The sequence below is a fragment of the Daucus carota genome, chromosome 4, assembly GCF_001625215.2.
Source record: "Daucus carota subsp. sativus chromosome 4, DH1 v3.0, whole genome shotgun sequence".
In the NCBI taxonomy this organism is placed as follows: Eukaryota; Viridiplantae; Streptophyta; class Magnoliopsida; order Apiales; family Apiaceae; genus Daucus; species Daucus carota.
In genome coordinates this window covers 49,143,899-49,169,173 of record NC_030384.2, presented here as the reverse complement: position 1 = coordinate 49,169,173, position 25,275 = coordinate 49,143,899, and the positions used below count along the sequence as shown (strand labels likewise).

The window sequence follows — 25,275 nt, the reverse complement described above, 5'->3', positions numbered from 1 at the left end:
TCAAAAATAATAAATATCATAGGTTCATTCTTTTTGAGACGTTCAAAAAGGAAATGAGGTCACATAAAATGGGACGGGGGGAGTACTTATTTAGACTTGTGTTATTTTGGATTAGTCACACTCACACACTTAATATAGTATCTATATACTTATGAATATAAATGAGTAGGCAGAAATGTTCATTAGATTTGTACTGCATCGTAAGAAATGAGGCGTTTGATTTTGTGGGAGATGTGTTCGTCTCTTGTGTGAGTAACCAGGTTATCTATCCTATTGAATACTGTAATATTCATTAATTTTGTGTATTTTTTATGATTAAACATACTCACGCCTCGTTTTGAATTATTTTTTATTAGTAATACTAGTGGAGCATGTCTTTCTCTTGCTTTCTACAATCCCTTAAAGAATGATCCAAATTGTTGCCCTCAGACAATTACTTGATTAAATTTAATCAGCTTCCATTTGTTTACTAGTTATGACCTGAAAGATACCACAACACCAAGGCATTCTTAAGACAATAACGCGAAATAAAACAGCTCTTGTACGTTGGACATTTGCCGTTGAAATTATTCTACAAGCTTAATTTTACTTGCATAGCATTTTTATCATATTAATTTTATTCATACATGTCGTTCATAATTTTGGTTATTGATTTCTACCAATTATTCTCTACCTATTAAGTTTACAAGTTTTTATATTTCTTTGCAGTCTAAAATGATATCTAATTCGAGGGAGCACAAGAAGAAACTCATTATAGTAAAGAAAATAACTAAAAAAAACAACAGTTCCAAAATTTCAAAATGCAGTCAACTTTAAATTTCTGGCAATTTAACTGCATACTCTGAGATGAAAGAGAACCCTACATTACTTTTTGCTTGAAAGATAAAGACCAGATATAATGGCCACTCCAGCAACTGTAACACCAATAGTTTGGAGAATCTTGCCTGCAGTTATAGCTCCTTTTTTCGAAGGCATAGCTAAAAGATCATTCAACTGCACAACGAGAAGTTTGCATACAATATTTAAGTACCACTTATCTGATCCACTAACCAAGACATGCATGGCACATATATCACTTCTAATGTCAAAGTTTTCAAATGGACAAAAACACGCATAATTCAAGCTCTATTTAACATATACAAAATCAGACTTAGATTCATAAAGAATATGGTCCAAGGATCGGTATAAAACAGAGCTAAAACAAATATACAAGCATACTATCTGACTGGTAAGACATGATCATACATACTCGACTGATATATAACAGAACCAATATAATTACAGTATTGTATACTAATCAGAGAAATCTTAATGGGCAAGGTAATTTTATCTTGTAGTTCTCCAAATTTTTCGTTCATGCTGGACCCATAATTTTACACTGTGGTGCTCTAATTTCCATCAAATCAAAATCTTAGTAAGTTCAATATATTGTCTCAAATGTAATTATATACTGTACTATAAAATTTCATTTCACAGTAGACCCATAATTGAAAGTTCATATCTGTCTTGATATATGATCATATAAAATTTCGAATGTTTTGTACCCAAAGTGTTTATGTTATCAAAGTATTTAGCAACTTGTATTCTATATATGTTTAGATAAATCGAATATTAGTTTGTCAAACTATACAAGTAGAATATGAGCACTTTGCTCATATTTGATTTTTAATTAGTACTGTATTAAACATATACAGATATACTTAGGGTGTTCATAATGAGTGAGGGGTAGTCCTATCCTAACGTTGAGATTACAGATTTTATGTGCTAATAATGTATTGGTAATGGATTTCACAGTTATCACCCTGATTAGTTTAAAGAAACAATAACCCTTACAGGAAACCCAGTGAGTGGGCTAACCCAAATTAGCAATAGTGCAATCAAGACTCTTGGTCGGTGTGGTAACGAAATTGCTTCAACCAAAAGGTCCATAACTATAAAATGAGTAGGTGGATACATCTTTTTCCAGAAAAGAGCCTCAAACATGGAAATATTTCACTAACCTCAACAGGTTGTTTCCAATGTTTCTTTATTCCTTGAAGATGCCCCTTTCCAACAACTGCAACAACCGAACTTTGCTCACTAGCAACTCTTAGTAACCTGGATGACATGTACCTGAATATAGTACCAAGTTAGAGAGAAACATACAAATTTGAAAAGGAAGTCATAATAACATCTCTTGGGTGGAAAGTCTAGTTCAATAAGTAAAACAAATTATTTGTTGAACAAGAAGATGGGCTACATTAGAAGTTTTTTGTATTATACCATATTATCCCATCCTTGCCTTTCAGTATGACTGCATTATGTAAACAATATGTGGCAGTTATGATTAATGCATTATTGCAGCTGGTAATACAATACCGTCTAAATGTCACACAAATCGCATTTAAATAGCATCAAAAAATAAAACCTGTGCAAGTATATGTTTAGTGGCTGCAGATTGCGGACTAGGCCCGTTTGCAACAAAATCACTGTGTCTCAGGAGACTGGAATCACACAGAATTTCTTAATGTGCTATATTTCAAAGCTTACGGGCAAGATCCATTTGGACCAGTTACTTTTACACTTTTTACAGTTAATTAAACTCCATCACTTCATGCAGAAACATACGAAATTTAAGAACATACCACAAGACTAGCAACAAAGTTCCATGATCAAGATAAAAATTAGCATCACGGACTTCCATAATTAGTTATACTTTATTGAGCCTCTAGGAGGTGTGGTTGTCACATATATAAGCCGAGTCGAGTCGATGGACGTACTGAATAGTCAATTAACCACAAATAATAAATTAATATCTAATATATATAGTTTCTCACATCAAAAGTCCAACATTCTCATACATATATTGATTACAATTTACAAAGTAAATATTTTATTAACAAACATCTCTTTTTCTTTTCCATTCAGCATACACTCATACACATATATCGGTTCTAATTATGTATACACAAAGACACACGTCACACACCCAAGTTTTAATTCGGCAATAAAAGCACGAAAAAGAAAAACTATGATTAGCATGTTGCGTGTTGTTGCTCTCGACTAGTCTTGAGCAGGATTTTAAAAAGTGTTTTTTTTTTTAAATGACCAGATTTTGGACTAGTCAATAAGTCGCCCAACTAGTCATCCAAGTAGACTGCCTAGTCGACAATTCGCAAGTCAACCTCTCCAATCGATCCTTTGAATCCGAGACTAGTCATCAACTAGTCGAGCGACATGACAACAATGCGAGGAGGATCTTTTTTATTATCTAGCAGTAAAGAATTAGCAGTAATTTCGATGAATTAACCCTGTCCTAGAACATGGAATTGTTACTGAATTACTTTTTCACAATGAAGCTATCAACGTACCCTGTAACCAATACCAGAGGAGGTCCAGTCTAATTAACTGCAGGTAATTTAAAGATTTTAATAGATATCCAAGATTAGTGGCCATAATATGTCAGGGCAGGCCCTATTTTAAGTTGCTTCGTGTTAAAAGTTAAGATTGTGTCTAGGAACATGGATTTAGTTCAAATGACATTAATTGTAATTTCAAATTCACAAGGTTGAGCTGACACTTAGTTCCCAAACATGTCAATGAAATCTTAGTTCCCAAACATACCATAAAAGTATTTGGTTAACTTATTTTCTTTACATTCCTTTTTTTTAAGGCTTGAAAGTGAAAAAACAGAGAAGCAACAAAACAGATTTCTTAAGTGAAAAGTAAGATAAACATTTACTGCCTCCGTCACGTTCATTGTGTCCTCATTTCCTATTCTACTTGTCCCAAAATCATTGTCCACATTTAGTAAATATGGTCAATTAAGTATTAACTATGTTAATATATTTGAAAAACAATACAAGGTAATTATCAACTTAATTAATGTGAGTAAATAAAAGGTGAATTTCTGATTCCAGACAATATTAGTAGGACGGAAGGAGTATCATTTATGAGGGAGATCAAGTTTAGGAGGATGAATATTGAATACTCAATGTATAAAAACTATAAACTTGAGATACTAACTTGTCTCTTTCATGAACCAGAGTTTCCATTACAGTGGGAAACTCTTTGCTCAACTCTTGGATCACAAGTGTCAGCATGTCCACATCATCCATGTCCTTCAGCTGCAAAACCAATCAAATAAGTGTGAATATTAAACTAATACTGGATTCCAAAATTTTCAAATGGCATCATTCAATGTGAATCTAATCTCAAATTTTTTCATGTAAAGTAACCTTCGAAGAACTATAGCTTACCATTTGAGCCAGATCCTCTGCACTTGGTAAAAGAAATGCTTGAAATACTAAAGAATAGAGTAACTTTAACCTATGCCAAAGCGGCATCTTTCCCCAAGTGCGCCCAAGAGTTATCTGTAAAAAAACATACATGCAAAAATCATCAGAATCTAATTAACATTAACATTTTAAAAATATTCCCCAGCACCAAAACCAGTATATGTATACAATACCTTAGCACAGAAAACTACCAGATTTAGAAGATCTAAAAAAATTTATATACATAGTCACTGGTAGATGACAAGATCATTAGAAACACAAATAAATAAGAACACGATAAACTGAATGCAAGAATTTACAAATACTATCTTACATTTACTGGGCGATCACCAAGTATCACCTTGCCTCCATATTTCATTGCTTCTTCATATGCCACACGAAATTCAGCACCAGGAAAAACCTCAAGCTTACTGGCAACCTAACATAACACAAACAAGTTGTGCAAGAATGATTAAAACGCAGAATACAAAATAAATATGGTCTTTCTTCTAATTAAATATATGATCGTTATTGTGAGAAATATAGAAATAATCTAAAAGAACATGTAATTTCATAAAAAACTTTAAACTTCAACACCTTAGCAAGAAACCAGCTGTAGAGTATCCCAAAGGCATTATTCTTGTTTTTCTTCCACTGGTCTATCATGTCTCCAACAGTAGGTACCTGGTAAACTAAACATGAGTACATGAGAAAACAAGAAGGCACTGGTATAAATAAATACTTACTATCTACCTATAACATAATTTCCCACCTTCCGTGCGACTATCCACAACACATAAGAAACAAGATCCAGGCATTTAGTTTGCCATATGATTCAAAATTTGACAGCTATGTCCAAGCCCAAAACCACAAAGTGTAACTAAAAGTCTACGATGCAAGACAGGGATCAGATTCATGCATATGAGGGAGTAATTGAAAAGTCTAACTTAAGAAAATAACAAGCACCTTTCTACCTTCATGTGACAATATAATGTGCTAAGAGTCATGAAACCAGAAATACTAATATTATGTAAATATAGCTTCTTTTGGGGTATATATGTTTTTCATCCCACTACCCCAGTACTGTGATTCAGAAACACGGCACAGCACTGAAGCCACAAAACAATATTCAGAGGGCAGGGGGAGTTTGAGAAAAAGAGACACATACTGAAAATCGACAAACCTTTAGATTCTGAGGCGTGAGTATGGCTACCCGGCTTGCACATAACTCCAAAAAGACAACCTATTGCCAACACATTTAAAATAAAGGCCACGGTTATGCTCCAAAAACTCATACAATGATAAAGCACTACACAGGTCTTAGACTGCTAAAACCTTGGCACCAACAGAAGTTGACAGGTTTTAACTTACCTGTGGTTTTAAAAATTTGATAACAGCTTCAACTTCTTGGCAGGATTCCTGCAATACAAATTCCAACACTTTTCAGTTACTACATATGATGAGTCTGTGTTATCATTTAACTCAATATTATGTTGCATCTCAAGTTATGTTGAGTTAAAGATTTGAGACTAACAAAAGTTTCAAAACCTACAGGTAAAAGAAGACATGTTTAACACTCGATAACCCCAAGCAAAAGGGTATTATACCAAACATAGTGAAAAATTAAGCTACAAAGGTCTCCAATGAAAACCCACTTTCAGACTTTATTAATCGTCCTTTGTTTCGATAGAATCACCTTGAAAAAGTTTGTCCATAAATAAAACAGAATTGCTCATCTTTTAAAATGTTTTGCTCAATTTTTAAGGTAGGAAGACTCGAACACAAACACTCCTTCGGGAATCTTTAACAAGAAGATGAAGAGAAATCAAGCAATTTAGGGAAACTAAAAAATTAAATGTATCTATAAGTAAGAATTACCTATGGGTAACCAAGAATTAGCAAATCATCTAGCAATTTAAATTACATAATTGTCCGCCACCGTAAACTAAACTTAGAGACTCAAGAAATATCATCCAGCACATTATTACATACAATAAGGCCCACGACTGCTTCACTCTTGTAATGTGTATATCATAAAAAACTCAAGATTCAATCGTGTTTTACCCACCCGCTTCAAGATAATAGTCTCCAAGTCTTAAATAATCAAATATTACAATTTCATCACTCATAAAACAAATTATTACATATCAAACACATAAGACACAAATAAGTACTCTCAATTCCACAAAACATGAGTTACGTAAATTGACTTAAGATAGAAATTAGTACATGCAATTATCGAAATTCAGATCATATTTCACTAAATCCTCCCAATTACGATTCTCTAAATCCTCTAGGTTTGCTATGACAAATCGTTTGAAAATCCTGAATTCGCATAAAAATAAACAAAGAAAAAGGAGAAAATTAAAGATATACCATAGAAACATGAGCAGTTCCAACGAGATAAACGACGCATTCACCGCCTTCAACTGAGCTCTCACATGTGAGTTTCACCACACTCCTGCACATCTCCTCTGGCAACACTGCGTTCGTCTCCGAACTCTCGCCCTTCCGCTGACTCGCCTCGTCGACGTCGGCGTACTCATTGTCCGTCGACACTACGCTGCGATCCGATCCTTCGTCGATTGCGTTCACGTTAGTTCCGTCGGATTCTGGCTGAGTTGGTTCCTGATCGATCACCGACATTGTACACGCCGGCGGCAATTGCGGTGGCGTTACGGCTTAAAGAAGGCGGAGTGAATTGGATAGATATGTGTGAGAATTGGGGATTTTGGGTGTATAGGCGGTTAGTAATTTGAGTTAGAGTGGCGTCGAGTTGTTAGTTGTATATAAGGGCGATTCCACTCAGTGAGTTGATTAAAGTTGAGACTCGGTGGAGATTGATCATGCTATCCTCTCTGACAAGTTACAACCATATTATTATAGGTATTTTACATTTTCTGAAATTAAATTTTGATATATTGTATTTGGTGTGATTTTTAATATATTAATTCTGGTAATATTGTAAATATTTTAATATTTAAAATAAAATATTGTTAATGAAAATTTTGATTTTCTAAAAAAATTGACTTTAATGATGGTAGTATATATTAACAACGTGATATAGATGCGAAAAATAAATTAGATGTAGAATATCCACATGAGTATGAATTTTTAATAAATATTGCTTTAAATAAAAGTTTAGTTGTTTGAACTTTCTGCAAGTCGCTTTTTGTATAATTTTCATGCCAATTACATTTCCAATGCATTAAAGAATTTGTTTTGAGGCAAAAAAATTGAAGTTAATCATTTGAAACTTTTATATTTTTTTCATTTTATTTTTTTGAGGATTTAAAACTTGTGACTCGGTTTCTCAATTAAAAAAATCATAGAAACTATAATAATGTTCACAGATTTAACTTATGATAAAAGAAAAATCAAATACTTTATTTAATAATACGAAGATAGGCTAGTTAAGAATGAAATGCAAAACAATCCTGTCAGATGGAAGAAAGAACAGTAACATTACACGCATTTGAGCCATCAATTTTGGTTGCCAAGATACAAAATCTGATATGCCGCACTGGTACACCAAAGTTTAATTTTAAGAAAATCTGATGAAGAATGACTACTGTTGTTCCTCCGAACATTTAGGACACCTGCAACTGAAACCATAGTCCGCTAGAGATGCTTGTCTCTCTTCGAATGGAAGATCTTCATCAATATATGAAATTGTTATCTGCCATATTGAAAAAATACAGGTTACAGATAAGGATGCAATAAAATTCATCAGATTACTATCATAATTTGATTAGGTAGGAAAGTAATCTGGAGGCACATATTGCATATAAGAAAGAACCTCTTCCCCTTTGCGAATGGTTCTGACAGCAATAATTGTTGCTTGCCCATCCCTGTCCTGCAATTTGAAGCCTGAAAAATGAGAACTAATACGCAAAGGGTAGAACTCTAGGATTTAGACACGCTACAGTCAGTATACACAACAAATGATGAGGTATATTGTTTTTTCAAAGTGAAGCAGAAGATGGTTATAATTAGATGCCAAGGGGCCCAAAAGTTTCTTGTTTGTGTTAACTACTTAACTCTTCACTAAAAAGGTTTAATGAGGAACTGACAAGTTACCTGGGCCACTTGGCAGATAAAAGAAAATCTGACAAGTTATATCAGTCTTATTTTCATGCTCCTGGCAAACTTAACAGTTTTCATGTATGATTACTTTCAGCAGATATTGATACCGAAGGAACATAGCGATATTAAGTTCATGAGAACAGCATTCTATGTTTTAATCTGGAAACTCATATTTCCATACAAATTTGGCATTAAGAAAAAAAAAAATAAAGATCGTTTCTTAACTTCGTAATGTTCAGTACTTCAGTTTTTATAACTGTCATCAAACGAAAGGCTGGCCCCATACTACTTAAAAATAACAAATCGATTCAAAAATAAAAAGTACGAAGCTTGACGATCAAACATGCTGCTACAAAGCACAACTTGGTTTTAGTCAATGCCTAAAAAAAATTATTTTGGGGTATTGAACTTGATGAAATTTCACCTCACCAAAATATTCAAGCACTGCATACCTCTTCTCGCTTAAATGCTTTTGCATTAGGAAGACATGAATGATTCATACAACTCTGCAAAGGAAAAAACGCAGTGCCTGGTACAGAGCAAACATCAAATTAGCCTCTTGTCTTTCTTCTTTAAGTACAACAGTAAGAAGTACCAGATATAATAATTGCAAACAGATATACAACTTTGTCTACAAGGTGATAGCATCATAATGGTACTAAAAGAACACTTGCCTACTCAACAAAAAACCTACAGACCAAAACCGTGTTTAAGACAATCACATGATTTCATAAAGACACAATACTATACAAAATTGTTCTAGTAGCAGCAATCTTAGAAATCATACCTTGACAACAGACTGAATAGTCGTCACCAAGAGCATTAAGAAAAGGCTTTGTTACTTGCTCAGCCTTTTTCTGCCACATTTACAAATCTTAGGAATATGTTTGAAAGGAATGAACAAAGAAGATATGAAACTGGAAACTATGTTGACTAACCTTTTCAGATTCCGGCAGTTCATTTATGTATAAAAAATAATCCTCAACAGGAGATGCTACAACCAAATCACTGTCAGGAAATCATTTCAACATTTATCACAGAATGCGATATAAAAGCATACCCAAGGTTCTTCAACAAGCTTCAATATATAATTACAAGCATCATAGAAATCCATCAAACAATTAAAAGCATACACATGGTTTAGAATGATATACTTACAGGTTATTCAACTCAAACATGCCAATAAGACTTCCATAGATATCAAGCGAAAATACTTGAAAGCCAAAAGTTAAGGACTATAAGTCATTAAATAGGAGACATAGATTATCCTACATTTATAAGTAAATCACCAAATAACACTCGCAAGGATACATAGCTCACATTCCTTGTCAAAAATAGCTTCCTTCAGTAGTTTTAGTGACTGGTAAGAAAAAAAAAAACAATATTAGAGGGTCAATTACGATCAGTATGACAACTGAAGGTGTAAAGTAGTGTGGTAAGATCATCTCAAACAACCCATACTTAATGCAAATAGAACATGAATCCTAATACCCTAGCAGAGTAGTTATAGACTAATTTGGTGAAAGGAATCGTTTGCATGCATATTCTCTTTGATGGACTAACCGTGTATGCCAGCTGCTTGATCTGCATCCTAAATGCAGCTTCATCACAAGAATCAACATCGTCCGGCAAAGCGATACAATCCCACCACCTAGAGACAGATGGAAGAGCATCTTAGTGTGAATTAAATACTACTACATGGAAGCGTGTATTGAAGAATAAAGTTTAACAGATATTCCCAAAGACAAAAGAAAATAATATTGACTTTCTTCATTAGAAAAGCAGAATAAGTAAACTATATTAAGTTCACATTATTTAACAAGCTGTTCTTTTATATTAGCAAATTTATGGTAATATGTTAGTACAAGGTGGAAGAGGGGTGTCAGGTATGGAACCATGCAAGAATATTTTATATATAGTATAGATCTATTAATAGAGCAAAAGTTGAGATATCAGGAAGATTTTTTTGGTGTGGGGTATTCGGGTTGGGTTAATAGCTTTTATATTAGTGGCTTCAAGGGAAAAGAAACTTATTATCGGCATATTATCAAACATTAAGCAGGACTATCAACAAAAACATTAAGTGGAATTTCATATAATTTTTTCAGTGTCTAATACATTTTTTTATGCTTCATCCTAAAACTAGGATATTGGGATAGCCAATAAGCAGCAAAAAGTAAAATTGGGTTGGAACAAGAATTTTAAAAGAAAAAATCTTTCCGCCTAAAATATCCATGTTTTATCAGAGATGTATTTCTCTTGGGTAAGGATTGTAGGCTAGTACCTTCTCTTAAATCCCATTGATATAGGCTTCCATGCCTCAAGAAGCATATGGCAGTCACAATCGACTGAAACTTCAGAACATACAGACTTTTCTTTTTGTTTCAGTTTGGCTGCTTTTAATTTCCTGTAATTTAATATGGTTGAAACAATTGCCTGACAGAAAAAACAGAAACACGGTACATTTTAATCAATACATTAAATGAAAAGCATAAAATATATAATAAAGAGCAGAAACTCATATTTCTCTGTTCATGTGTGAACCTATAAAAATATACTTCATATTGATAATTGCTCCTATGTTAACTTGGCTTAAATTTACAGCCGTCGTGTTAAAGTTCGGTTTTAGAAAGCATACCAAGACAAGAACATACATATTTGTTCAATTATTCCACAAAAACCCTCTTAGATGGTGTTAGATATAATTGATGATTACTAATATTCTTAAAGTCTGTTTTAGAACAGGAATCATCAGAGTTTAATCGGGAAGCTGATCAGAGTTTAGTAAAGTCTGACAGAGTTTGATAAAGTCTGATCAGAGTTTACATAGTCAAGACTCGTCAGAGTTTACACGTGGAAAGAGCTCAGAAGCGGATATACTTCAAGGAAGGATAGAAGCGGAGGAGTGATTTGCTGACTATGGAAACCAAACAGAAAACAGTAGCAATCTTTGATTGATAGATTTATTAGCTGATTTATAGGATATCAAATCAGAGATTGATTTTGTAACTGTGTCTATATAAACACAGATTAGGGTTACTCTATATGAGTTGAGTTATCGAGTACATTGTTAAGAACCCTAGCAGCTCTTAGTGATAGAATATAAATCACTGAGAGAGTTTTTGTAACCATAAAAGCTTTGTGAATATAAGAGTTTATTGATTTAAATTTCTTATATTGTCTTACTGTGTTACAGATTGTGATCACTATATCATATTATATAGTGAGTTTATAGGACCTAACAAGTGGTATCAGAGCGAGGTCTGTTAAGATTACTGCAGTGAGATCTTAAACACAATCATGTTTGAAAAATCACAAGCTTCATCCTTTAGAGTTCCAACCCTTAAGGCATCTGAATATCCAGTCTGGAAAGAAAGAATGATTATATTCTTAGACTCTGTTGATCCAGAATACCTTGACAGGATTTATGATGGACCACATATGCCCACCAAGCTCTCTGTTGGGATTGCAGATGAACCTCAAAAGATGGTTCCAAAAGAAAAGAAAGATTATACTCCAGAGGACATCTCATCTATCAGTAAAGATGCAAAGGTGAAGCATCTGTTGCATAGTGCCCTTGATAATGCAATGTCTAATAGGGTGATTGGGTGCAAAACTGCTAAACAAATCTGGGATGCTCTGGAAACCAGATGTCAAGGAACTCAGGCCATTAAGAAAAACAGAAAAACAATCCTTACACAGGAGTATGAGCACTTTGACTCAAAATCTGGTGAGTCTCTGACAGATCTGTATGACAGATTTGTCAAATTGTTGAATGACTTATCTCTGGTGGACAAGGAATATGATCTTGAAGACTCAAACCTCAAATTCCTTCTAGCTCTTCCTGAAAAATGGGATTTGAAAGTCACTACAATAAGAGACAATCTTGATCTTGGAGAAATGTCTCTTGATGATGTTTATGGAAGACTGAAGACTCATGAACTTGAGATGGAGCAAAGGAGCAAACGACATGGAGGAAAATCAAAGTCTGTTGCTCTGAAAGTTCAAGAGGAAGCTGCTAAGAGCAAGGGAAAAGCTCATGTCACAAAGTCTGACATTGAGTCATCAAACTCTGATGACTCAAACTCTGATGTTCCCTCAGACTCTGAAGAAAGTGATGATGAGATGATGCAGTTAGCAGCATTGATGGTGAAAAGCTTCAAGAAGTTGGCTTACAAAAAGTTCAACAAAGGCAAAAGTTTTTCAAGGAAAGACAGAAACTCTGACAGAGTTTATGACAAGAAGAACTTTAAGAAGAATGAGGGCAGAGAAGGAAAAGCTGGAAAAGCTGACAAGTATACCTGTTTCAACTGTGGTGAAAAGGGACACTTTGCATCTGAATGCAAGAAAGCCAAGAAGGAAAAAGAAAAAGCCTTCATCACCAAGAAAGGAAACTGGACAGATACATCTGATTCAGAAGAAGAAGTCAATTATGCTCTGATGGCAAACACTGACAACAACTCTGAATCTGCTGCAAAGGTACCTCATTCTACTCTTGCCTTTGATACTGAAGATATAACTGAGCTAAGATTGTTTCTTAAAACTTTGCACATCAGCTTTAGAGATCAGACTTTAGAAAATGAAAGATTAAAATCTGAAACTCTAAGTGTGAAGAAAAGGAATGATTATCTAGAAAAAGAATTAGTTCAAATGTTGGAAGTTCAGAAAGAAAGAGATGATGCTGTCATTGTCAAAGATGAATTATCAAAGAGGTATGCATCTCTTCAATCAGAACTTGCTAAGGAAAGGGAGATCATTAAGACATGGACTAATTCAGGCAAAACCACTCAGGATATCTTAGGAAGTGGAAACTGGAAAAAGGGACTAGGTTACAATGATAACTCTGAAGCTGAGTCATCAAAAACAGAGTTTGTTAAAACTCAAAAACCTAAGGTTAAACCTGTTAAATTTGTTGCTGAATCCTCTAAGTCTAAACAGAGTAGACCAAAATCAGAGATTAACAACAATTTAAAATCTGATAAGCCCAAACAGGTTAACATAGGACTGATGACTCAGAAACAGCTTAAACATAAGCTTAAAGAGGTAAAGTCTGATGACAAAAACAAGGAGCCTAGGAAAAATAGAAATGGCAAGATTGGTATAGACAAGAGTAATAACTACATGCCTGTTCCAAATGCACCTAGGAAGACATGCCATAACTGTGGTAATACTAATCATCTTGCTAATTTTTGCAGGAAGAACAAGGACATTAACTCTTTACCTACAAAGTCTGGAGTTAGAAAAAGTAGTATTAGATATAAACCACAAGATCCATGTTTTCATTGTGGTAGTTTATGGCATTCTATTTATACTTGCAAAGAATATCATAGTTTGTATTATGATTATTATCAATTGAAACCTTCTTTAAAGGTTAATAAAAACTCTGCAAGTACAAACTCTGTTTCTAGTACAAACTCTGTTGCAAAGTCTGTTAGCTCAAACTCTGATAATAATACCGCTGCAAAAGCTAACAAACTTAATAAGGCCAAGGGATCCAAGCAAGTCTGGGTCCTTAAAACTAACAATTAGTGGTCTGTGTGATTGCAGGGCAACGGGAAGAACATTCTAGTCTTGGACAGTGGATGTTCAGGACACATGACTGGAAATAAGGCCCTGCTATCAGAGTTTGTGGAGAAGGCTGGCCCAAGTGTTTCTTATGGAGATGGCAACATAGGAAGGACTCTGGGATATGGCAACATCAATCTTGGAAATGTCATCATATCAAATGTAGCTCTTGTTCAAGGGCTGAAACACAATTTACTCTCTGTCAGTCAGATCTGTGACAGAGGATATCATGTTGATTTCTATGAAGAACACAGTGAGATAGTAAGCAAGTCAACAGGCAAAGTGGCAGTAACTGCTCACAGACATGGGAATATTTATGAAATCCACTTGCCTACAAACTCTGAAGGAAAAGCAATTTGCTTGTCTACAAGGATCTCTGCAGAAGAAAGTTGGAAATGGCACAAGAAGCTCTCACACCTGAATTTCAACTCCATAAATGAGCTTATAAAGAAAAAGCTTGTGAGAGGACTCCCTGAATCACTACTTACATCTGATGGATTATGTGATTCATGTCAAAAAGCCAAGCAGAGAAAGACATCTTTCAAGAGTAAGACTGAATTCTCAATAAACAAACCATACCATCTTCTACATGTTGATCTATTTGGACCAGTCAATGTACCATCCATTGCAAGGAAGAAATATGCTCTTGTCATTGTTGATGAGTATACCAGATACACTTGGGTATATTTTCTTCACTCTAAAGATGAAACAGCCTTGCATCTGATGGATCATGTGAAACAACTGGATCATGGATCTGAAGACAAAGTGAAGATCATTAGAAGTGATAATGGAACTGAGTTCAGAAATTCAACAATGGAAGAGTTCTGCAAAGAAAGAGGTGTAGTGCAACAATTCTCTGCACCTGGTACACCACAGCAAAATGGTGTAGTTGAAAGGAAAAACAGGACTCTTATAGAAGCTGCCAGAACTATGCTTGATGAGGCTAAATTGCCCACTTATTTCTGGGCAGAAGCTGTTCAAACAGCCTGTTTCACTCAAAATGCAACCTTGATTAATAAGCATGGCAAGACCCCATATGAGATGGTGAAGAAAAAGAAGCCAAATCTGAAGTATTTTCATATATTTGGGTGCAAATGCTTTGTATTGAAGACTCATCCAGAACAGCTTACCAAGTTTGATTTAAAAGCTGATGAAGGTATTTTTGTAGGTTATCCTCTGATAACAAAGGCCTTCAGAGTCTATAATCTGAGAACCAAGGTCATCATGGAATCCATACATGTGTCATTTGATGACAAAAGAATTTTGGGCTTAGCAGATATGGATGATCATGAAGAACTGCATTTTGAAAATGAAGAAATATTCTCTGATTCAACAAACTCTGATGAACAGTCAAACTCTGACTGTGACCAAAATACAGCAAACTCTGGTGAAACTTTACAAGTTCATAACGATGAAGCAATTGCTGAGGGGGAGCATCAAAATGTTCCAGACTCTACCCAAGACTCATCAGAGAATGCTGACTCAAACTCATCAGAGAATACTGATTCAAACTCTGATAGCACAAGCTTAGGGGGAGCTACAGAGAATAATCAACAGAATCAGGAGAGCATGGATCAAGGGGGAGGATCCAATGATGAAAATGGTCAACTTCCACATGCTAGGAAGTGGACAAAATCTCACACACCCGATTTAATAATTGGCAATCCAGAAGCAGGTGTGCAAACAAGGACAGCTACAGCAAATGAGTGTTTACATCATTGCTTTCTGTCACAAACTGAACCTAAGAAAGTGGAGGAAGCTCTTCAAGATGCTGACTGGATTCAAGCAATGCAAGAGGAGCTAAATGAGTTTGAGAGAAACAAAGTATGGACCCTAGTACCAAGACCTAAAGACAGATCCATAGTTGGTGCAAAATGGGTGTTCAGAAACAAAACTGACAGTGAGGGTGTCATTACAAGGAATAAAGCAAGGCTTGTGGCAAAAGGGTATTCACAACAGGAAGGTATTGATTATGATGAGACATTTGCTCCAGTTGCAAGATTGGAGGCAATCAGAATCTTTCTGGCCTATGCTGCTCACAAGAAATTCAAAGTATTTCAGATGGATGTCAAGAGTGCTTTTCTAAATGGAAAACTGGATGAAAAGGTATATGTTGAACAACCTCCAGGATTTGTGGATCCAAAACATCCAGACTATGTCTACAGGTTGGACAAAGCACTTTATGGACTAAAGCAGACTCCAAGAGCATGGTATGAAACTCTAGCTCAATTTCTTCTTGAAAGTGGATTTACTAGAGGTACCATAGATAAAACTCTGTTTTATTTGAATCATGGTAATGATCTGCTTTTAGTTCAAATCTATGTTGATGACATTATTTTTGGCTCCACTAATGCTAAACTCTGTCAAAGATTTGCCAAGCTCATGCAGTCTAGGTACCAAATGAGCATGATGGGGGAACTCAGTTATTTTCTGGGTTTACAAGTTAAACAGACTGAAGATGGGATTTTTATAAATCAAGCCAAGTATACCAGAAATCTTTTGAAGAAATTTGGTATGCAAGACAGTTCAGCTGCAACTACTCCTATGGCAACAGCAACAAAACTGGACAAAGACACTGGTGCATCAGTGGATATCACAAACTATAGAGGAATGATTGGATCTTTGCTTTATCTGACTGCAAGTAGACCAGACATTATGTATGCCACATGTCTATGTGCAAGATTTCAGGCAGATCCAAGAGAGCCTCATCTGATTGCAGTAAAGAGGATATTCAGATATCTCAAGGGTACCACATCTTTGGGATTATGGTATCCTAGAGAATCAGATTTTAGTCTAATTGGATACTCTGATGCAGATTTTGCAGGTTGCAAAATTGACAGGAAAAGCACAAGTGGGAGTTGTCAATTTCTGGGTGGAAGACTTGTTTCTTGGTATAGCAAGAAGCAAAAGTCCATTTCAACATCAACAGCAGAGTCAGAGTATATAGCTGCAGGCAGTTGCTGTGCTCAAATTCTTTGGATGAAGAATCAACTGTTGGACTATGGGTTATCCTTTTCTAAAATTCCTATTTATTGTGATAACCAAAGTGCTATTGCTATGACAGGAAACCCAGTTCAACATTCTCTGACAAAGCACATCAGTATAAGATATCATTTTATAAGGGAGCATGTGGAGGAAGGAACCATTGAACTTCACTTTGTTCCTACTGAACAGCAGCTAGCAGACATATTCACCAAACCTCTAAGTGAAGCAACCTTTACTAGACTGGTGAATGAGCTAGGAATGATATCAGGAACTGAGTAAACATAATGGTCAGATCTTTCAAATCTAAATTGTCCAATTACCATATGTATTACACATTTGCCATGACATACTCTGATTGTTAAAATCTGATGACATTCTCTGATGCTATACTCTGTCTGTTATACTCTGATGATATTCTCTGATCGTTATTCTCTGACGATATTCTCTGATGTTTGTAAACTCTGAATCTTGATTAATAATCTCATTTTTATTTCTCTGAGAAAACAAACCTGTGAAGATACTATGAAGCATGATATGAATTAGTAATCATGAATCTCAGTTCAGTTCTTTAATCTTGATCTCAATTTTGTGCTACTATTTTACACTATATGCATGTTGATATCATTGAGACTCTATTACTTCACATATCTTAATTATAAGTGAGACTGATTAATTTGCATTTTCTCTCAGTAAAATTAGACAGTGATTATAAACTCTGATGCTATATAAATACCCCTGCAAATAAGCGAAGTACTCCTTTGAGATCTTAGATGTCTATATGACAGTGATTGGAAAGACCCAAACACTTACTGGTATTAAGTAATTGCCAAGATTTTATAATCTATGGTGACCAGTCACAATCTCTGATTACTGGAGAAATACTGTTGCAAAATAATAATTAAAGGTCGTGATTCATTTACACTGAAAAGCGTCCTTGAAGAGAGAGAGAGAGAAAAAAAAAAAAAAAAAAAAAAAAGGGTTGGTTTATTTTATATTTCTCAATCAGAGTATATCTTTTGTCTATGTCTTGAGAGTTTAAATAAATTATTCTTGTCTACCTTATAATTACGAAATTGTGAAATTCTCTAGTCTCTGATTTAATATGTTAAATCACACACATTATGTCACAAGCACATTATTGAGCTATGGATTCTAGGACAAACTCTGATTTATTGATGAATATTCTGAAAATTATGTCTTTATTCTGAGGTACTTAGAAATTTATTTTCTTTGATAAAAATCTCAGAGTTTAAAATTTGAGAGATTTAATCTTGATTTTTAATATCTTGTACATTACAGGAGTTCAAATATTCAGAGAATATGAAAGGAGTATTTCAAACGGGTGTATTGTTAGTGGGTTTACATCAAAAACATTTTAATAGGAGAACGTGTAATCAGCATTTATAACTGCACATGTTTTACTGCGCTCATGATTATTACTCTCTTTTCTCCATCCCACTAACTCTTATCTACCAGTTAAAATCTGACAGGTGTCCAAGTGAACAAAGAGCCATGCGTGTACAACTACACAAAATCTGAAGGGTTTATCACATCAGATTTTAATTCTTATCATTCACTTATACACTTATTCACTTATACTCCTACACAAAACTCTCACAACAAACTCTTGCTCTCTTCTCTCTGATATTCAAATTTTCTCACACACACTTCCTCAAACACCTTCTTTCTTAAACTCTGTTCTAATGGCCACTACAGCATTCATCTTTGCATGTGTGGAATTTGTCACCAATAACCATGCTGCTATCCTAAACACTGCCGACGCTCCAAGGGATTATCATCCTATGCAGCAATTTCTGGCACAGAGTGCCATTGCTACCGCTCTCACAGCTCCTGCCAGACTCTCAGGAAGCCAGATCATAAACTTCTGGAGGACGGGTAAGTATGACAATGGTGGTGAAGAGGGATCACCATCGATTGTGTTTTCATATGAAGGGAAGGAGTATTTTGTTACTCCAGCCACAGTCAGAACTGCTTTCAATCTGCCAGAGCTCGACACTGCTTATATCACAAATGGAGATGCAAATCTGAGAACAATGATGACTGATTTGGGCTACAGTGAATCACTAGACAAATTGGGACAACTAAAGCGCCCAGGGCTCAGAAGAGAATGGAGTTTCTTTTTCGACTGCATCACCAGGGCATTTCAAAAGAAGTCTACAAACTGGGATGCCATTCCAATGGACATGCTGCAGATTGGGTATTCTCTGATCTACTCTACTAATTTTGATTTTGGTAGATTAGTTCTTAGAAATATTGGTGAAAGAATGCATGAGAATAAACAAGTCATATATTTCTCACGATTCTGTCAATTATTGGTTAATGCTACTGTTGGTGAGGTAGATTTTAATGCTGATGATGAGATCAAGCCATTCAGGCTTCATAAAAGAGTGTTTAAGGACCTCATCTCCAAGGATGAGAAGTATCAAATTCAAAGACCTCTTTTAATTCCAGCTCAAGTTAGAGCTAGGATGGATATGCCCCCAGTCCACCAACAACCACAACCACAACAGCCTCAACCTCCAGTCTCTCCTACCATCCCCAAACAACCCAGAACTTCTGCATCCAAAACCAAAAGGGCTGCAAAGTCTGATGCAGCCCCTTCTACTGCAAAAAGAACAAGAACCTCTGTTGCTACACATGTTCTGAAACCAAACACTGATGAGCAGACAAACACTGATGAGCCAGTAAACTCTGAAGCTCACTTAAACTCTGATGTTCCAAACTCTGAGATCCCAGTAAACACTGAAGCTGCTACTCCTCAAAAGCAGAAGAAAAGAAGAAGACTTGTTGCAGCATATGAATATGATGATCTTGAACCTGCACAAGATGTAAACTCTGAACCACAGATCAGTTCTCCAAAGCCAGCCAGATTCAAAAGAAGGGCTCAAAAGCCTGCAAGGGCAAAAGTACCAATCACTGAAATAACAGACTTCACAGTTGAGGAAGAGCAAACACCATCAACTCCAGTTGCTGAACATTCTCAAGCTCTGATGGTGCTTCCTATCCAAGCTGTTCCTCTAACATCTCCTACAGCATCTTCCACCTCATCTGAAGTAGATGAAGAAATTGTGTGCAAGGAACAAGCTACAGCTGAAGCTGGAGCAAACATGTCTGATCCTCATACTCCATTATCTGATCATGGACCCTCCACTCCAATTCCTACTTCTCCAATGAAAATTCCAGAGGGTGCCATAGTTCATGATACAGCTCCAGAAAACTACAGGTCTGATGCAGTTGATGACTCTGACAGAGTAGCTATGGAAGCTCTACAGTCTCTTGCTCAGACTGGTGAAGAGTCTATCAAATCACAGTCTGAAGCTCAAGAAAAATCTGCTCAAGATACTGTGGAGAAAGTTGCTGATCCTGTTCCTGATGTTGACAAAGCAAACTCTGATGCTGATACTAAGGAAGATGACAGTTCAGATACTGATAAGGTTGAAGATGATGGAGTCCCTCTGACACAACAAAAGTGGGAGTCTACTAGCCAGTACAGTGCAAGGCTACAAACTCTGAATACAGACTCTGAGCCACTTCCCAGGGATCTTCAGGTTGATCCACCACATGAAGTCTGGGATAAACTCTGGTTGAGCCACCAACATTCTCTGGAGCCAGCAAAAGCTGAGGATTTTCTCTCTATGGCAGAGAACAAAATTTCAAACTCTGATGTTATGTCAAGTCTCAAAGGCACAATTCTCTATTTGAAGACATTTCATCCTGCTCATGCTCAGACATCTAAATCAATAGATAGTCTAAGAACAGAGGTGGCAAATATCAAGGAGACAAATGAACTGGAAAAGAAAAGGACCATGCTACCTCTGAAAGAAAATGTACAGAAGCTGGTGACTGCCAATGAATCTCTGGACAAACGGATGACCATGATTGAATCAAATCAAGAAAAGATGTCCAAGCAGCTTGAAGCCATCCAATCATCACTTTCTCTGATCACATCCATACTGATTCCTGATGAGGATAATGTCAAAAAGGGGGAGAGAGTAGCTCAAGTCAAATGCAAGTCTACTACTCAAACTCTGAAGAGAAAGAAGAAGGATGATGATGATGATGCTGATGATTTCACAAAGCACAAGAGATTTCAAGCAGGGACTGGTGGAAGAGTTTCAAACTCTGACAGTCAGAAACAATCTAAGCAAAGCACAAAGTCTGGTCCAACTCACAACATCACATCTGGATCTAAGCAAAGACCAGTGACTGGATCAGACAAACCCATGACTGATGAAGAGCTTGCTAGATTGGTTTTTGAACAAGAAAATCCAGAAGCCAATTTGGATTTGGAGTTGATTGCTGCAGAGGAAGCTGAGCTGAAAAAGGAACATATTGAAGCCATAAACTCTGGAAAGATCCAAAAGCCTGCAAAGTCAACTACAAAGCCAAAAGAAAAAGGAATACTGATCAAGGAAGCTACTGTTGCTGATCAGAGTTTACCAGTCAAAAAGGTATACTCTGAAGATGAATACACCTCCAAGGGTAAAAGCAAAGTAGATGAACATCTGGAGAAAGGCTGGGATAAGAAGAAGCCTACAACCTCTGACAAGAATCAAGTTGTAAAGGAAAAGAAGACAGAAGCTGCAATCTCTGACAAAGCTCATGTTGCAGAACCCCAAAAAAAAAGATTAACCTCTGACATAGCTCAAGTTAATAAGGATGCAAAGACAGACACAACCTCTGACAAAGCTCAAGCTGTGTTCAAACCAACAACAACTCCACTGGCTGGATTTGCAAAGCCTACTCTGATGACTGAGATAAGCTTTGAAAAGGGCTCAATTCAACCAATCTCTCATCGTAAGGCAGGAAGAGATAAAGGAGGGCTGGGATCCAAATATGAAAAATTTGATCAGAGTATAGGATCAAGACCAGATGACCCCTCATCTCTCTGTGCTCCCAAGACTGGAGTATTGCAAGACAAAATGGACAAACTTGATTCAGTCCAGTTGGTGAAGAATGACAGAGGAGATAATATTCTTATCTACTTCATGTCTGATGGAACAGTGTTTAGAGTACTTGAAGCAGATCTCTATGCTAAACACTGGGAGGAATTGAGATATGTATCACACATATTTCAAGTGAAAAACAAGTCATGCCAACACATCTCCAACCTGCTGAAAGATCAAATCAAAAGAAAGATGGGTATTACAGGAAACAAAAATGCTGGACCTTTTTTTTCAAAATACTTCAACAGTCAAGGACAGCTGGTTGAGATGAAGAAAAATTCAGCCAAGATAGAGACATTAGCTGGAGTCAGTGCTCTGAGTTTCAATGAAGAATCTGACAAAGGCCACATTATGCTGAATAAGGACTTAATGAAGAAGAACAAAATTTATGATCTCAGAGCTGCAATTTATCAAACTGGAGTTTCAAATCCAGAACTGAGAGATGTAAAGAGACAGATGATAGCAGCTCTTGAAGAAGCAGAAAAAGAACTCCTCAGAGGATACTTAAAGACTGCTCATGGTGTCTATGAAGTTAGGGAGTAAAGTTTCTGTAAGTGTTAAAAGTTTTCTGTTATATAGTTAAACTCTGTTGCATTTGACTTAACTGTTTTGACATCATCAATTATCTGTTAACTTGCACATAACATATTTATGCACAAGTTGGGGGAGATTGTTAGATATAATTGATGATTACTAATATTCTTAAAGTCTGTTTTAGAACAGGAATCATCAGAGTTTAATCGGGAAGTTGATCAGAGTTTAGTAAAGTCTGACAGAGTTTGATAAAGTCTGATCAGAGTTTACATAGTCAAGACTCGTCAGAGTTTACACGTGGAAAGAGCTCAGAAGCGGATATACTTCAAGGAAGGATAGAAGCGGAGGAGTGATTTGCTGACTATGGAAACCAAACAGAAAACAGTAGCAATCTTTGATTGATAGATTTATTAGCTGATTTATAGGATATCAAATCAGAAATTGATTTTGTAACTGTGTCTATATAAACACAGATTAGGGTTACTCTATATGAGTTGAGTTATCGAGTACATTGTTAAGAACCCTAGCAGCTCTTAGTGATAGAATATAAATCACTGAGAGAGTTTTTGTAACCATAAAAGCTTTGTGAATATAAGAGTTTATTGATTTAAATTTCTTATATTGTCTTACTGTGTTACAGATTGTGATCACTATATCATATTATATAGTGAGTTTATAGGACCTAACAGATGGCAACATTAAGAAACTTAGAGATAACAGATATAGATATACGCTAATTTGTAACCCCGTTCATTGAACACTTGTAACAGGGGAATTATATTTATGTACATGTCTTCATAAACGAGCTAACAGACAAGTAGAATTATCGATTCGCTGCCAATAATAGAAACTAGAGACTTTAGAGAAAAAGGGAAAAGGAGTGAAGACATATCAAAGTTTAAAATACCTTGCCAGCAAGAAGAAATATATCATTCGTTTCTGCAGAAGATAAACACAAATAAACTTCAGTTTGATGTTAAAATTAACTTGCCTCAGAGGAAAACCCTATAGTATTAAAGCCTTACCGTTAGCATGTTCTATGAATGCTAGCAGTGCTTCTTTGCGTCTTGACTTTAATTCTGTTCCAGTACATAGTAAAGAGTGAAACATCTCCCAGTCAGCCTCCATACATAGCTTGCTACAAAAGTCCAGTATGGTAAAGAGATATTTAGAAAATCACACTATATAGAACAACAATAAGCATATACTAGAATTTAAGGGATACAAAAAACACATACCCAGCCCAACTACCATACGGCGTTAATCTCGACTTACTTAATATAGAAAAAAGACTTAAATCAACTCAGAACTTGCGAAAAAAGGACTAAAAGAGCACCATATATTAGGCATCTACAAACATAAATTCAGTCTATCAGAGATGCTAGTAGAGCATGCTGATAAAACATACATTAGTAAGACAAGTAGCTCAGATACTAGTCCCTACAGTAAGATAATATTAGCGAAAATTTGTAATGGTTGTTTTAAAAGGCAAGGACACAAAGTTCAAAAAATGGAGAAGAAAAATAGTTTTTACAAAATTGAGGAATAGTAATATTTCTTCAAAGAAACGTTTTAGGAACATAGAACCCACACCTACAATAGCAACCTTCGTTACATCCACCTCGACAAGGAATAACTGATGGCTGGGAGAACTTTTCGGAGTAAGGTAATACTAACTCTTCATGCATCAATGAGAGTACTACTTCCATAGGAAGCGGTATTTTAACAGTATTGCTAGAAGCACATTCACCAAAGTTCTGGCAATCGACTGTGTCAGAATTTGCCTCGTCATCAGATAAGTCCGATCCATTCCAATCATTTGCCACAGCTGAACTAGAAGTAGTTCCTTGATCACATTCGTGGTTCGTGGAAACCCCTAAATTTTGCAGATACAATTTCCTTCCAATTTGATGCTCTATTGAACTAATAAATCGATAACAGAAACCACAAACAAAACAGTCAATCTGCAACATCGAAAATGAACGAAAGGCTTATTCAAAACCATACGATAGAGGGAAAAAAATAGAATATATATGACAGTTAAAAGTTCAAACTATAATCTGCAGATAAAAACCTTGTTCGAAGAATGTTGGACACCGAAGAGCATTTGGTCTTTCAGTACAAGATCCCCTTCTTGAAATTCCGAGTCAGCATAAACACCTGCAATTCCATATCCATAAATTATAAATTTAAAAAAAAAACACAAATCCTTTAGCATAGTTATTAAGAACTAACACTCTACGTTTGCAGCATATTACAAAACCACAATAAAAGTATATACATTAGATACCGAAGAATCCAGCATATCAACGATACGAGAACCGAGCAAAAATTCATTGAAGCAAATTATCATACATGTGGTGTGCAACAAACAATAGGCCATTTCTACCTTTTCCGTGATCGCTATCGTGTTTAACTTTGATTCCGGTACACTTTCTGGTTGCAATTAGCTGCTCAAAGTATTCCTGAACACAAATGAAGTGTTATTTAAAGCTGTAAATATATAAAATTGTGTGTGAAATTGTGAACGTAGTTAGAATAAGAGAGAGCTTGCCTCAACTTGTCGATCTGAAGGTGCAAGAAAACGAGCGATTTGATCGGAATATTTTGCATCGATTGGACAAATGATCTCCATTTCAACAAGCCGAAGAGTAATTTCGGTAGAAACAAACGAATAATACTCAAGGCGCCAACTATTTGAAGCGTCTGTATATATGGTCTAATAATTAATTAAAGAATATGTCCGTGTTTTTCTCTTCTTTTTTGTCTAAATATATTATATATACATATTAAATTGAAATCCAGAATTATTCTTTTTTGGCAGAATATGTTGTCAACTTGTCATAAATTGACGCATATTATAAAATCAAAATTCTTAACAA

The 25,275-nt window shown here is 35.6% G+C and overlaps 2 protein-coding genes across 3 annotated transcripts; both read right to left on the bottom strand.

Moving 5' to 3' along the window:
* Positions 1–751: 751 nt before the first annotated feature.
* LOC108218728 (uncharacterized) lies at positions 752–7,098 on the bottom strand. Its single transcript, XM_017391811.2, has 9 exons — positions 6,633–7,098; positions 5,628–5,675; positions 5,440–5,499; positions 4,854–4,940; positions 4,591–4,695; positions 4,239–4,352; positions 4,006–4,106; positions 2,001–2,112; positions 752–993 (listed from the first exon to the last, which is right to left on the bottom strand). Exons 1-9 carry the CDS (start codon positions 6,900–6,902, stop codon positions 865–867), a joined length of 1,026 nt encoding a protein of 341 aa, XP_017247300.1. The 5' UTR covers positions 6,903–7,098; the 3' UTR covers positions 752–864.
* Positions 7,099–7,616: 518 nt separating this feature from the next.
* Positions 7,617–25,149, bottom strand: LOC108218727 (histone-lysine N-methyltransferase ATXR2). 2 transcript variants are annotated; one of them, XM_017391810.2, is made up of 15 exons: positions 24,948–25,149; positions 24,783–24,858; positions 24,468–24,553; positions 23,987–24,357; positions 23,419–23,531; positions 23,301–23,332; positions 10,627–10,778; positions 9,906–9,993; positions 9,654–9,702; positions 9,501–9,555; positions 9,281–9,350; positions 9,130–9,199; positions 8,795–8,871; positions 8,056–8,112; positions 7,617–7,935 (listed from the first exon to the last, which is right to left on the bottom strand). In XM_017391810.2, exons 1-15 carry the CDS (start codon positions 25,026–25,028, stop codon positions 7,825–7,827), a joined length of 1,488 nt encoding a protein of 495 aa, XP_017247299.1. In that variant the 5' UTR covers positions 25,029–25,149; the 3' UTR covers positions 7,617–7,824. The 2 variants fall into 2 exon arrangements, with proteins under 2 accessions (XP_017247299.1, XP_063948002.1); XM_064091932.1 differs by lacking the exon at positions 7,617–7,935 and having other exon boundaries at positions 8,767–8,871; positions 24,948–25,135.
* Between the last annotated feature and the right edge of the window lie 126 nt (positions 25,150–25,275).